This window comes from Salvelinus namaycush, chromosome 1, assembly GCF_016432855.1.
Source record: "Salvelinus namaycush isolate Seneca chromosome 1, SaNama_1.0, whole genome shotgun sequence".
Classification (NCBI taxonomy): Eukaryota; Metazoa; Chordata; class Actinopteri; order Salmoniformes; family Salmonidae; genus Salvelinus; species Salvelinus namaycush.
This window is the reverse complement of record NC_052307.1, coordinates 63,979,569-63,994,132: the sequence shown is the minus strand read 5'-3', so window position 1 is coordinate 63,994,132 and position 14,564 is coordinate 63,979,569. Positions and strand designations below refer to the sequence as shown.

Here is a 14,564-nt window from a genome sequence, read left to right as displayed (position 1 = left end):
ACATTTTTACTAGGATTAAAATCAGGAATTGTGAAAAACTGAGTTTAAATGTATTTGGCTAAGGTGTATGTAAACTTCCGACTTCAACTGTACCATACGAACCGAACCATAACATATCATATTAAATGGAGTGTTGCGGATTTATTTACAGAATAATACGAAATGCTCTGAGAACAGGTTGGATCAGATAAAAAATAGGGCAATATATTGTAAATAGGGTGTCATTTTCAGTGACCTGTGTGGTGATGAGTCTCACCTGCAGGTGTAGGCGTGGTTCTTCCTGACGCTCCTCCTGAAGAAGCCCTTGCAACCGTCACAGCTGGAAGCACCGTAGTGTTTACCTGTGGCCCTGTCTGCACATATGGAACACACGCTTCCATTGGTCTGTGGCAGCAGAGGGGCAGGCTCCGGCATCATCAACTCTGTCAGTCAATCACAAGAAAATTATTGAGATTCATACACTACAGCACACTGGAGGTCTGGTGTGTCTCTACTGCATGTGTTGAATTGACTCTTGACACTTGGGGACAGACATGCGAGGATATATATTACTGATGACCTCAGGCTAACATTAGAAAGCTTTGGAGATGCACAATGAAATATGGGTCTTGTAGGACACTGTTCTACTTTTACAGAGCAGCCCCCATTGCTGATGAATAAGTAAACATCTCCGAGCCTTGCTAATAAGCCCCAACAGCGTCTACAGAGAGCGGATCACTCAGCTGAGAGATTGTCAATGCTGTGTGACAGCAGATAAGCACGATTACAGAGCGAATAATTAATCAACGGCATCATCAGCTAAGGTGATTAATGAATCCCTGTTCATTCCACCTCTGTGAAGGGAAATAACCTTGTGCTGCACATAGAAATGCACAACTTTCAAAGGCAGAAATGTGTTGATTGTGAGCTTATAGGGCTGTAAGTTGTGTTGTGTTGTTCCCCAGGTCTGATGAGGTTTGGAGGGGGTAATAAAAGCAGGGTTATAGTTAGAGATATCACTGCTGTATGTTGCTGCCAGACTCACAGGCCCTTGGAGGACCACTGCTGCTTATTACTCAGAGGAAGAGGAAACTCCACATTTAATTAAAGCAGATTCAGGTCAGTGGCAAAGACAAAGTCCACTGGCTAATTTTACACTGGGAGCTCTGTTTTAATTCAATCTCCCTCAGTGTTGCTCTAAATTGTGTCCTGTCAGTGTTCGATCGCTGAAGGATTGTCTCTCTTAAAACCACTGACCGTCAAATATACTTTGTTGGTGTAGTGTTTGTGCAGTCACAGGGACAATGCCCCCAGGCTGTAATGTATTTAAATTGCACACTTAGAGTTGGGAGACTGAGCAGCCAGGGATAACAATTTAACATGGAGAATGCTTTCTTTGGTCAAAGATCAGTTCAATTGAATTAAGAGATTAGAATACATCTGCCACACAACTATCTGCATTGGAGAGCAGTCTGCTGGTAAAGCATCTCCTTAAAAGTGCCAAAGAAAGGACCTGATTCAGCAGAACAGACGCCTAATGATGATAATGATAAGTTCAAATTAGATTATAAGGGAAAGCAGAAGAGGAGGGAGGTCTTTAGATCACTCTCAGTATTGCCGGGAGTAATGGCCGTTGTATTCACAGCATTTTGTGGAATGAGAGCTGATGTCATTGTATCCATGCCATGAGAAAATGGTCTTACAAATTCCTGTGTGCATGAGAGCTACAGTGGCAAGAAAAAGTATGTGAACCCTTTGAAATTACCTGGATTTCTGCATAAATTTGTCATACAATTTGATCTGATCTTCATCTTAGTCACAATAGACAAACACAGTGTGCTTAAACTAATAACACACAAATTATTGTATTTTTCTTGTCTATATTGAATACATAATTTAACATACACAGTGTAGGGTGGGAAAAGTATGTGAAACCCTAGGCTAATGACTTTTCCAAAAGCTAATTTAAGTCAGGAGTCAGCTAACCTGGAGTCCAAACAAAGTTATGAGATTGGAGATGATGGTTAAAGCTGCCCTGCCCTATAAAAAACACTCACAAAATGTGAGTTTGCTATTCACAAGAAGCATTGCCTGATGTGAACCATTGCCTGATGTGAACCATGCCTTGAACAAAAGAGATCTCAGAAGACCTAAGATTAAGAATTAATCAAAATAACACCTGGATTTTCCACAGCCCTTCTGGCAAAATATTCTGTGGACAGATGAAACTAAAGTTGAGTTGTTTGGAAGGAACACACAACACCGTGTGGAGAAAAAAAGGCACAGCACACCAACATCAAAACCTCATCCCAACTGTAAATTATGGTGGAGGGAGCATCATGGTTTGGGGCTGCTTTGCTGCCTCAGGGCCTGGACAGCTTGCTATCATCAACGGAAAAATGAATTCCCAAGTTTATCAAGTTGTTTTGCAGGAGAATGTTAGGCTATCTGTCCGCCAATTGAAGCTCAACAGAAGTTGGGTGATGCAACAGAACAACGACCCAAAACACAGAAGTAAATCAACAACAGAAGGGCTTCAACAGAAGAAAATATGTCTTTTGGAGTGGCCCAGTCAGAGTCCTGACCTTAACCCGATTTAAAATGCTGTGGCATGACCTCGAGTGGTTCACACCAGACATCCTAAGAATATTGCTGAACTGAAAGTTTTGTAAAGACGAATGTTCCAAAATTTCTCCTGACCATTGTGCAGGTCTGATCCGCAATTACAGAAAACGTTTGGTTGAGGTTATTGCTGCCAAAGGAGGGTCAACCAGTTATTAAATCCAAGGGTTCACATACTTTTCCCACCCTATACTGTAAATGTTTACACGTTGTGTTCAATAAAGACATGAAAACGTATAATTGTTTGTGTGTTATTTGTTTAAGCAGACTGTGTTTGTCTATTGTTGTGACTCAGATCAAATTTTATGACCAATTTATGCTGAAATCCAGGTAATTCCAAAGGGTTCACATACTTTTTCTTGCCACTGTACATTGTAAAGTGCTGAGAGTACTTTTTAAAACCATGTTCTTCCAAGGGCACTGTGTCTTTTATGCAAGCCCTTTTTCCCCCATCTGAATGGAAAGAACAGGTTTTAAAAAGTTACCAAGATCTACTCATGAATTTGAACCTATAAAAATTAATGGATATTCAATATTTTATATTATTTGAATGTCCTTTGAATATCATACAAAAACCCTCAAATGTGAGACCAGTGTTTTGGTATTGTTGTGCACCAGTCTATGAGTGAAGGACAGACAGGTAAAGGTGTCATTATACCAGACGTACCTGTCTCTACAGGAAACACCCTGAGGTTGTCAAACTCCAGCATGGTGTAGGAGGGATCAAGGGTGGTGCTGTAGTCTGTGGAGTCCAGATCCAGCACGTTCCCTGACAGCTTCATGGTTCTGGTCACTGCTTCAGGAGGCCACACTAGGCCCAAACAAAAGTCTGATTTATATGAGAAAAGGAACCAGAACAGGCTGCTGCACGACCTTCTTCTTCAGTTCACCACTCTGTTCCAAAATTACCCACTTTTTCAGCGCAATCACTTAATAATTCCTCTGTGTCTTCCTGATTGTCTAGCTCAGGTAAATCAATGTGTTGTCATTCTGTGTGACGCCGCTATTCCTCCACTCGTCACAGGCCTCCAAAGTCCTGGTTCCTGTCCTGTGCTGATGTTTTCCTTGGCCCAGTGAATCATGTGTACCTTTTAGATTCTTCCTTTTCTCATCCCAGTATTCCTGGCAGGCAGTTCTTACTCAGGTTGTATAACAGAACAAGTTATCCAGTATGTATTTAGCTGGTAGCTAATGTTCCAGACCAGTGTGACAGATCCCAAACGGCCTTCTAAAGGAGGGAAAGAGAGAGACACTGAGATTTGGCCCACTGTCTGTTTGCGACTCTCTTATCAGAGTAGAGTATAATAAAGGTGAGGGTTCAGATGTAGGCAGGTAAACATGACTCACTGGGAAGAGAAAAAACAGCCGATACAGTCAAGGAGCTACCTTATCTTAATCACTTTTACGGCTGAGGAAAAAAGGACAGCAAAAACTAAAGTATATGACCAGATCAAAGGTCATCATGACAGTGTGTTATCAGTTACTGCAGGTCAGTTGAGAATTCAAGGTATTTCAGTACCGCTGATCAATATTTGATATTTGTAATTCCAGTAGACTTCTATGGACAAAAGATGCCAGATTCTCAAGTTTGAGTGTTATTGTAACTGGATGAGAGAGAGTGCCATATTTCACCACTGGGGGCAGAGTTTGCTAGTTTAACCGGTCTGCACTCTCCTCTGTTTCACAACGGGGAGGGGCTTCATTCTTCACCTTTGCCCATGTGGAGAGCATGCCATCAGCTGTTTGGAGGTATTGATCAGAGGTAGAGTGATAACGTGTTTGCAAATAAAACTATACCTCCCCTGGGCCCCTTTATACAGATAGTGAATGCACTGTAGATAGCCTTTCTCTGACTTGTCTCTACATAAAACACAGGTTCAAAGCAGTGGAGGGTCATCTATGTCAAGCTACAATAAAGTGACATTAGTATCTTCACAAAGACACTTTGTGGTCTATCTACTGTTCTAGTAATGGAGTAACATAATAATATAAAGCATCATATTAACAATCATATCATATTGTTTTTAGATTAGGAAAAAAATGCCTATTGAGTTTATAATGTGAAACAAAGCAGTGGGCAGTAAAGTCCAACATGTATTTTTTAGTTTGAGCATCCCAAAATGGACAGAGATCTCATATTAATGTCCTTCATTTTTAATAGAGTAAATTCCCAGACAACGATAAAAATGGACGTCTGGGTTGAAGAACAAAAATATATATATATATAAGCCAAATCCTTTGTGTGCAAGAAATCAATAGTCTGTCTTATATTATAACTGAACAATAATCAATAGTCTGTCTTATATTATAACTGAACAATAATCAATAGTCTGTCTTATATTATAACTGAACAAATTGAGCATGCTAATGTTAACATTACCTCTACATCAGTAGAGGCTGCTGAGGGGAGGATGGCTCATAATAATAGTTGGAATTGAATAAATCAAATGGTATCAACCACATGGAAACCAAGTCGTTGATGTGTTTGATACCATTCCATTGACTCCATTCCAGACATTATTATGAGCCATCCTCCCCTCAGCAGCCTCCACTGCTCCACATGGCAGGGACGATATGATGATGACAAGTTCATACAGTTTACAGTGCATTCAATACACTAGCAAACTTCTCAGCTCCCCCACTGACATACCATAGTCATACTGGGGCCATTTTACCCTTCCTGGGCTGGGACACTTCCTGGCCATCTGCAGAGGAGTCAGATGTGCAGGATCTGCAGAATATTCTGGACCTTCAGTATGTGAGACATTGTGTGTAGGCTAAAGTATAGGAGAGAGTGAGGAGTTTGGAAAGAATGAAAGACATAGAGAAATGTGAACGTGGCCATATGATTTTTACAAATTATAACAAATTATATGTCAGACCACATATGAGCCTACCCAGGAGCGATATCCATCATGCTTTTGTGTAATGGGATTTCCTGGGTGAGCAGCTCTCTTTCCCTGAAAGTCACGCTAGGCCGCAGGTCAGACCTCCCCTGGCAGTGGCTCTCTCTCTCTCATGCTGCAGCTTTGTTAAGGTGATTGATAGCTCATAAAAACCTGTCAGTCACGGCAGGACGACGGCAGAATGGTCCTTGGTGCCCTGTAAAATTATATCAGGTCCATATTAAAAATTATACTTCAATTTAGATTATCTTGCTAAAGCATTGTAGTGTTCACAACTTGTATTACACAAAACAAATCACACCACCTTGACTTTTCCCACATTTTGTTGTGTTACAGCCTGAATGAAAAATTTATCAAATGTAGGTTATTTTTCACAATACCCGATCATGTCAAAGTGTAATTATGACTTTCAAAATGTTTACTAATGTATAAAACATTTAAATCTGAAATGTTTTGAGTCAATAAAATGAAACAAAAATAGAACTGTTTGGTCATAATGACCATTGTTATGTTTGGAGGAAAAAGGGGGTGCTTGCAAACCGAAGAACACCATCCCAACCGTGAAGTACGGGGTGGCAGCATCATGTTGTGGGGGTGCTTTGCTGCAGGAGGGACTGGTGCACTTCACAAAATAGATGGCATCATGAGGAGAAAAATTATGTGGATATATTGAAGCAACATCTCAAGATATCAGTCAGGAAGTTAAAACTTGGTCGCAAATGGGTCTTCCAAATGGACAATGACTCCAAGCATGCTTCCAAAGTTGTGGCAAAATGGCTTAAGGACAACAAAGTCAAGGTATTGGAGTGGCCATCACAAAGCCCTGACCTCAATCCTATTGAATATTTGTGGGCAGAACTGAAAAAGCGTGTGCGAGCAAGGAGGCCTACAAACCTGACTCAGTTACACCAGCTCTGTCAGGAGGAAAGGGCCGGAATTCACCAAACTTATTGTGGAAAGTTTGTGGAAGGCTCCCCGAAATGTTTGACCCAAGTTAAACAATTTTAAGGCAATGCTACCGAATACTAATTGAGTGTATGTAAACTTCTGATCCACTGGGAATGTGATGACAGAAATAAAAGCTGAAATAAATCATTCCCTCTACTATTATTCTGACATTTCACATTCTTAAAATAAAGTGTTGATCCTAACTGACCGAAGACAGGAAATTTTTACTAGGATTAAATGTCAGGAATTGTGAAAAACTGAGTTTAAATGTATTTGGCTAAGGTGTATGTAAACTTCTGACTTCGACTGTATATATACAGTACAGTTGAAGTCGGAAGATTACATACACCTTGGCCAAATTCATTTAAACTCAGTTTTTCACAATTTCTGTATATATATATATATATATATATAGTTAATTCGGGAATTATTCAGACCCCCTTGACTTTTTCGACATTTTGTTAAGTTACAGCCTTATTCTAAAATTGATTAAATATTTTTTCCCCTCATCAATCTACACAAAAATAGGTTTTTAGAAATTTTTGCAAATGTATACAAAATAAAAAACAGAAATATCTTATTTACATGAGAATTCAGACCCTTTGCTATGAGACTCGAAATTTAGCTCAGGTGCATCCTGTTTCCATTGATCATCCTTGAGATGTTTCTACAACTTGATTGGAGTCCACCTGTGGTAAATTCAATTGATTAGGAAATTTGGAAAGGCACACACCTGTCTCTATAAGGTCCCACAGTTGACAGTGCATGTCAGAGCAAAAACCAAGCCATGAGGTCGAAGGAATTGTCCTTAGAGCTCCGAGACAGGATTGTGTTGAGGCACAGATCTCGGGAAGGGTAACAAAACATGTATGCAGCATGGAAGGTCCCCAAGAACACAGTGGGCTCCATCATTCTTAAATGGAAGAAGTTTGGAACCACCTAGACTCTTCTTAGAGCTGGCCGCCCAGCCAAACGGAGCGGTCGGAGGAGAAGAGCCTTGGTCAGGGAGGTGACCAAGAAGCCGATGGTCACTCTGAAAGAGCTCCAGAGTTCCTCTGTGGAGATGGGAGAACCTTCCAGAAGGACAACCACCTCTGCAGCACTCCACCAATCAGGCCTTTATGGTAGAGAGGCCAGACGGAAGCCACATGACAGTTTGCCAAAAGGCACCTAAAGACTCTCAGACCATGAGAAACAAGATTCTCTGGTCTGAAGAAACCAAGATTGAACTCTTTGTCTGGAATGCCAAGCGTCAAGTCTGGAGGAAACCTGGCACCATCCCTACAGTGAAGCACGGTGGTGGCAGCATCATGCTGTGGGGATGTTTTTCAGCGGCAGGGACTTGGAGACTAGTCAGGATCGAGGGAAGGATGAACAAAGCAAAATACAGAGAAATCCTTAGTGAAAACCTGCTCCAGAGTGCTCATGACCTCAGACTGGGGCGAAGGTTCACCTTCCAACAGGACAACGACCCTAAACACACAGCCAAGACAACGCAGGATTGGCTTTGGGACAAGTGTCTGAATGTCCTTGAGTGGCCCAGCCAGAGCCCGGACTCGAACATCTCTGGAAAGACCGAACATCTCTGGAGAGACCTGAAAATAGCTGTGCAGCAAAGCTCCCCATCCAACCTGACAGTGCTTGAGAGGATCTGCAGAGAAGAATGGGAGAAACTCCCCACATACAGGTGTACCAAGCTTGTAGAGTCATACCCAAGAATACGAGGCTGTAGTCGCTGCTAAAGGTGCTTCAACCATGTACTGAGTAAAGGGTCTGAATATTTATGTAAATGTAATATTTCATTTTTTAATTATTTTTTATACATTTGCAAAAATGAATAAAAATGTGTTTTTGATTTGTCATTATGGGGTATTGTGTGTAGTTTGAGGGGGAAAAACAATTTAATCAATTTTATAATAAGGCTGTAACCTAACAAAATGTGGAAAAAGTCAAGGGGTCTGAATACTTTCTGAATGCATGTATGTATGTATGTATGTATGTATGTATGTATGTATGTATGTATGTATGTATGTATGTATGTATGTATGTATGTATGTATGTATGTATGTGTGTATGTGTGTATGTGTGTATGTGTGTATGTGTGTATGTGTGTATGTATGTATGTGTGTATGTGTGTGTGTGTGTGTGTGTGTATGTGTGTATGTATGTGTGTGTAATCCCACTGGGCATTGTCTACTCCACGTTGGTAATTTCATCACAACAACCCAATGTCACAAACAGAAATGTTTTACTATAAAGAGAATGAATGCAGTTTAAGATTTTTTATTGGAACTCAACTCAGCCCAATGGTCCGATTGAGCGCAGGAGACTAAAAAAGGCTGCTCCTCACTCTGACCAGCAGGGAGAGACAGAGTACAGAGTATCAGTCAAGACTCAGCTCTATACAGAGGCCACTGAGACACAGGCTGAATCTAAAGCTGAATCAGACTGACACTCACTGGCTCACACACTTTTGGTTTTGAGGCTTTATACAGCACAGAGAACTATGTCTAAGAGAAAGCGTCTTTACGTGAAGACCAAAGTGACTTAGGATCCTTGTTCAACATACTCCCGTTATATTAGAGAGAATTAGGTATTGCGGACTGTGCTGATCTATGAGGTTAAACTCTTGTCAAAATCTGTGAATTTACTCTTTACAGGTATGTTGGAGGTAGTTCTGCTATCCGTCTCTCTGGAGAGAGGTCTGATTGATGAACGATAGGCAGCAACATTTCAGGCCTGTGATTTGGGAGGGTAAAGTGTGGAGAGCAGCAGAATTGGTCTTGGCCACAACTCTGCACAGTCAGTCACACTGTTGAAGAGTAATGCAGGTTGGACTATTAAGCTAACATAAATAAATAATGGCACCTGCACCTCTAAGTGAGTGGGAGTCAGAAACTTTTAGCAGTGCATTTCTAATTTCCTTGTCAGGGTGAGTCAAATGAAATCAACTTTTGATCTGAATCATTTGCTTGGATGGCTGGCTAAGATGTACAATAAACACACACACACACACAGGCACGGCAGGGCACTTGGCTGGAAAGTGTACCTACGTCTCCTGGGTGAGACAGGGTCAGAGGACTCTAAATCAATGAGGTCTCTCTCTCTCCAGCTGGCCTTAGCTTCCCCCGAAACAGGGAAGGGATTTACACTGACCTGTAGGGAACGGCTGTTACAGTCAAATCTGTGTCTGGACTGTGACCAGGTGACAATTCAAAGGATCGGCAAGATAGTCATATAGATAGACAAAGACATCAGCCATATAATACGTTCAGAATTACTGAATTTGAAATGTAAAACATTTGGACATTCATTTCTACCATATTTTTAAACTAAGTAAGGGCTAATATTATATTTCTTTGCACACAGCAACATTCCTACTGAAGCCTTCTAATAGGAGCAGAATAACTGGACTATATGAGAGATGGGAGCAGGTGCAGGTACCGAGGTAGGGACTCCGGTATTCATAAGCACTGTGACATTCCCTTGCCATTCATTACAGCTAGGGGAAAAAAATACCGCTATCCCCCGGCCCCAATCACTCGTTGCCCCCCCTCTAACCCACTCCACAACTTTCACTCGTCACTGTCTGCATGTCACTGCCACTGTGACCTCTGTTCCCTGAGCAATGCCCGGTCTGACCCGCACTCGCCTAAATAATTAATGTTATTCTTGAATTACAATGGAGTTATTCCTGTACTTATTACCCCATAGCAGAGAGAGGGGCCATGCAGCAGGCCAGGTATGACTGGTTCAAATGTCAGCTATGTTGATGCATTCTGAAGACCAATTTCAATGGGGCGTGAAAAAAACAAATCTATAAAAAATGCTGTTTTAAATGATGGTAGGATTTCAGTGGTTTGTCCAGCTAAAGGTTGAGATGTTTGTCTAAGTGGACCTGCCTGTACTGATAAGAACCCATCCCCTCATCTGAATACCAACCCCATGCAGAAATACCCCCAGAGACGAGCATGTTCCCCATTAGAAAAAAATGAAAGTACAGTCTTTGTAGTTTTATTCCAAAAAGGGGGGTGAAATAAAAAAACAGCAAAAATTGGTTATAAAAGCATGGCAGGCATATGATTTAGTGAGGCAATAAAAATGAAAAGGTGGTCATTCATCATAGCGGCTAGCTCACCGGGAGAGGGGCTGTCACAGACACGCCAAGTCCGGGAGCCGGTTCCGACAGAGCCTCCAATCACCCCCAAAACCTGCTTGGCCCGATGGCTTTTCCAGATGAGTACAGATGGACGGAGGGTGGAGAGTGCTGGGTCCCTGGCCCTGTTCGCCATCACCCCTGTGCTGAGAGAGGAGAGGAGGCAGGGAGAGGAGGGGCAGATGTAATGCATTGTGATAATACAGTGGTGGGCCGTCAGGGCCTGCAAGGCCTTCTCTGCTGGCCTAAACATCATCAGAATATATATATTTTTTAAATATATTTTCCCACAAATATGTATTAAATTATTCCCCAGAGTAAGAGTTATACTCTTCATTTCATAGCTTTCCTCTTGGTTGCACTGCTTCCAGCCCCAGGTTGAGATTTTGAGGGCTGGTCTTTATGTTAGATCTTTTATCCAATCATATTCAGCCATCATGTGTTGCCAGGGGTCTAAAATCTGCCCTCAGGCCTTCAGAATCAACAGTGCGGGCGCTTGTGTTGATGTCACAAGTTTACTGGAGAACTGAGACGAAGTAGAGACTCTGGACAGGGTGGATATTCGTATAATAAAAAGCAGTTTATTCAGAGGTAAAGATATCTGATACAAGCGTGCACGGACTCGTTCATTCAGCTCGTAAGGAACCTGCAGACAGAGCCCCGAAAACACAGTGCACAGACATTATATACAGCAAATAATGTAGGTTGAGTCTAGTAGGTCTGGTCTTCTGATTGGTCCTGTCGATCTGGGTGTCGTCCTTCAGGGCCTGGTAGTAGAGTTCTGTGTTTCCAAATGTTCAGCTAAAACAGGAGATTTGGTGTGTGCGTAGATGTTCCTATTTTGACATATCTGTGTGTCTCTGTAAAATGTTCAGCTAAAACAGGAGATTTTGTGTGTGCGTAGATGTTCCTGTTTTAATCAGTGTTTATGAAAGGTTTACGTCAGCCCTCTGTCCTTGGGTGTGTGTGTGTCTCAGTATCTCGTGAAATGCAGACCCAAGCACCCTTTTGATCAAGGCCTTTCCGGCCTTATCAGTGTTTATGAAAGGTCTGTGCCAGCCCTCTGTCCTTGGGTGTGTGTGGGTCTCAGTATCTGCTTATGAGTTTGTGAGAAACCCTGTTTTGAAAGAAGTTAGTTATAACAACGTAATAGCAATATGCTTGTGTTATTTTAAATGGTATTTATTACAAATCCCCCTCTTCACGTCTCATAAGAGACGTGACAAAAGCTAGGACAAAAGCTATAAATGGCAAAAATAGAGTAAACTTTATCAGAAGATAAAGTTTTGATTCCCCCTCTTCACGTCTCACAAGAGACGTGACAAAAGCTATAAATGGCAGAATAGGGCAAACTTTATCAGAAGATAAAGTTTTAATTCCCCCTCTTCACGTCTCACCAGAGACGTGACAATAGTAGAGCAAGATCTGGTTCGTCTGCCGCAAGCAAAGAAAAAATAAGGATATAATGAAAACAATAAGCCCCCTCAAGTATGGGTAAATGAGTAAGGACAAAAAGGAGACCACTCCAAGTGCTACACCTGGAGTGGCCAATCACACATTAGTAACCAAAAAAGCGAGAACATGTTAAACCCTCAGGTCCATCCCTCTATACAACCTGTACCAGGTGGGCTCGTCTCCACCCGGGAACTTCAAACCTTCACAACAGGGAGGACAAACATCACTTTTTATTCATTCGACAACATCAACTACAGCAAACCAAGGGTCCTCCTCTGTCAGGCACACTCTCCTGCGAAAGCTTGATTCCGTATCAGCCTCTCCTACTGGAGCATCAAGCAGCGGCATCATACCAGAGGCCCTTGCCACATCTGTAACAGACTTCTTCAAACAAGGTATGATACAGGCAGCACAGCACAGTAATCATCATTGCAGTGTACTTACCAAACCAACCACCCAGCCAAGGGAACAGTCCACTCTCCTCCACACCTGCAAGACCCTTCATCTCCACTGATAACCTTGCCAACCTACTCAGAGCTTTTGAAATGCTCCCATCCGGACTAGTATTGTTAGGGACAAACGTGCAACACTGTTCTCCAAACATTTTACATACACCTCCCTGGTTGGCCAGAATCATGTCCAGTGCTAGTCTATTTTGTCTACTGGTTTGTGAGGTAGCATCCAATTGTTCAGCCATTCCCGTAAGTGCTGTGTGGGTGTATTTAACAAATCATTATTAATTATAGTAGATATAATTGATCCAGACATTTTGTTTAGCATCAACAATAGCTGGGCCAATGATGGGCATCAGATGCCACAGGCCATCTTTCCTGTTTAATGTCTGGAATTCGTGGGGGACCCCTATTGGGACCCCCAACAGGTTGGTGTGAATGTTATCTGTACCCTCGGACCAAGGAGCGTCACGTTTCTGCCGTCTCCTGGGTTGGTCTCAAGCCTCTGTGTCATGTGCAGCTCCCAGAAGTTAGTTAGCTGTAACCTCAATAATAGGCAATGGTGTTTATCAAACTGGCCAAAGCACATGTGCCCTGACAATCTCCTTTCAAAATGGGGTCAACCGCCTGGCAGGTCCACACATCCACCATACATCAGCAACACCTCTAGTTAATAGTGACATTAGTGATGCAGGCAGCAGTAGGGAACCTCCCATAGTCCATACCTCTACCTGTACCAGTGATACAGCTGTAATATCCCCCATATGCCTTAACTCCCCACGGTGCCTTCTGGGGAGGGACTTCTGGGAACACAAGACTCAGAGTTTTCCACAGGGTTAAATTTGGCTTATTATAATAAAAACTTTCCAATATGCACATCCAACCTTCCCACTGCTTAGGGCAAATGGGTGAGCAGCCAGAATAGGTCTGGCATGTCCACATACGACACAGTCCTTTCTATTAAGTGTTTTGTAGGCCAACCACATATTCTCCCTTCCCTCATAACCAGTTTCAGTCCCCAATTGGTCACTATCTGAGATGTCTTTTACATTTATTACCTGTACCAGATTGGAGAGCTTAGGTGATGGCGTGGGACTTGGTCTTGAAGTGGTGGAGGAGGCCGGCTGAACCCCGGTCCGTTGAAACTGGTGGTGGTTCTAGCAGTACTGTGATGGTAACATCCCCATCGTATCCTAAACAGACAGCTCAGGACTACAAGTAGTCCTGTAAAGCCCCATCCTCTCCCAGAGAACACATCATCAGCCAGAGATCAAGCAACACTTTCACTTCTATGAACGTACACAGTGAGGAAAGGTCGGGGGCAGGGAATTTTCATTAAGGAGTTGACCCCCGAACTCTATTAGTAACGGTTCTTCTCCTTAACTCTGTGATCATTCGGCAGTGTCAGTGTGTCTCACCCTCCAAGTGCGATATGCCCCCAGGTCGAGTGAATCACCTTCTCCTTTAATTCACCTGTAATGCATAAAATCTTGGACATACAGGTTTGGTTAACAAACAGTTTCTCATTTGTTCTATCTGATTATATATTTAACTTCTATGCCTATTTTTTAGCTAGAAATTTTTAATTTTAAATAAGTTTATTATCCAATAGGCCCCATCCTATCCTAGACCACAATGTACCCCTCCCCCGTTTGATACCTGGCCCTGGCCAGGTAACAACCTTACCTACTCTAAATAATGACTTAGTACATTATAATATAGGAACGTCCCTTTCATTCGCCGCATATCCAATTGTCCCTTGAGTTTGGGTGTCCATTCATATCTATCCTTTACCAATTATCTGTCAAGTGACTTATCTACTTTAAAATGTATCTGTGCTGCTTATATGTGTTAACCCCCTTCTGTCCTATCTTATTTCACAGCCTACCTTGCTCATTTCCTGGTCCACCCTCCCCACTCTGCTCTCAAACCTTCAAGGTCTCAACAGTGCGGGGTAGACCCCTCTTCTGCCTTTTTTCTTTTTAATAATAGTCAATAACAACTATGTGTTCCTTTGCAATATTAACTAAGTGTCTCACTTTTTGA

The 14,564-nt window shown here is 42.2% G+C and overlaps 1 protein-coding gene across 1 annotated transcript in view; it reads right to left on the bottom strand.

Moving 5' to 3' along the window:
* LOC120047065 (hepatocyte nuclear factor 4-beta-like) overlaps positions 1–3,969 on the bottom strand; it is a 29,575-nt gene extending 25,606 nt beyond the window's left edge. The window contains exons 1-2 of the mRNA XM_038992624.1: positions 3,269–3,969; positions 257–422 (exon numbers count right to left, since the gene is read on the bottom strand). Coding sequence (XP_038848552.1) covers positions 257–422; positions 3,269–3,383 — 281 coding nt within the window. The 5' untranslated portion in view covers positions 3,384–3,969. The remainder of the gene's footprint in view (positions 1–256; positions 423–3,268) is intronic.
* Positions 3,970–14,564: the final 10,595 nt, after the last annotated feature.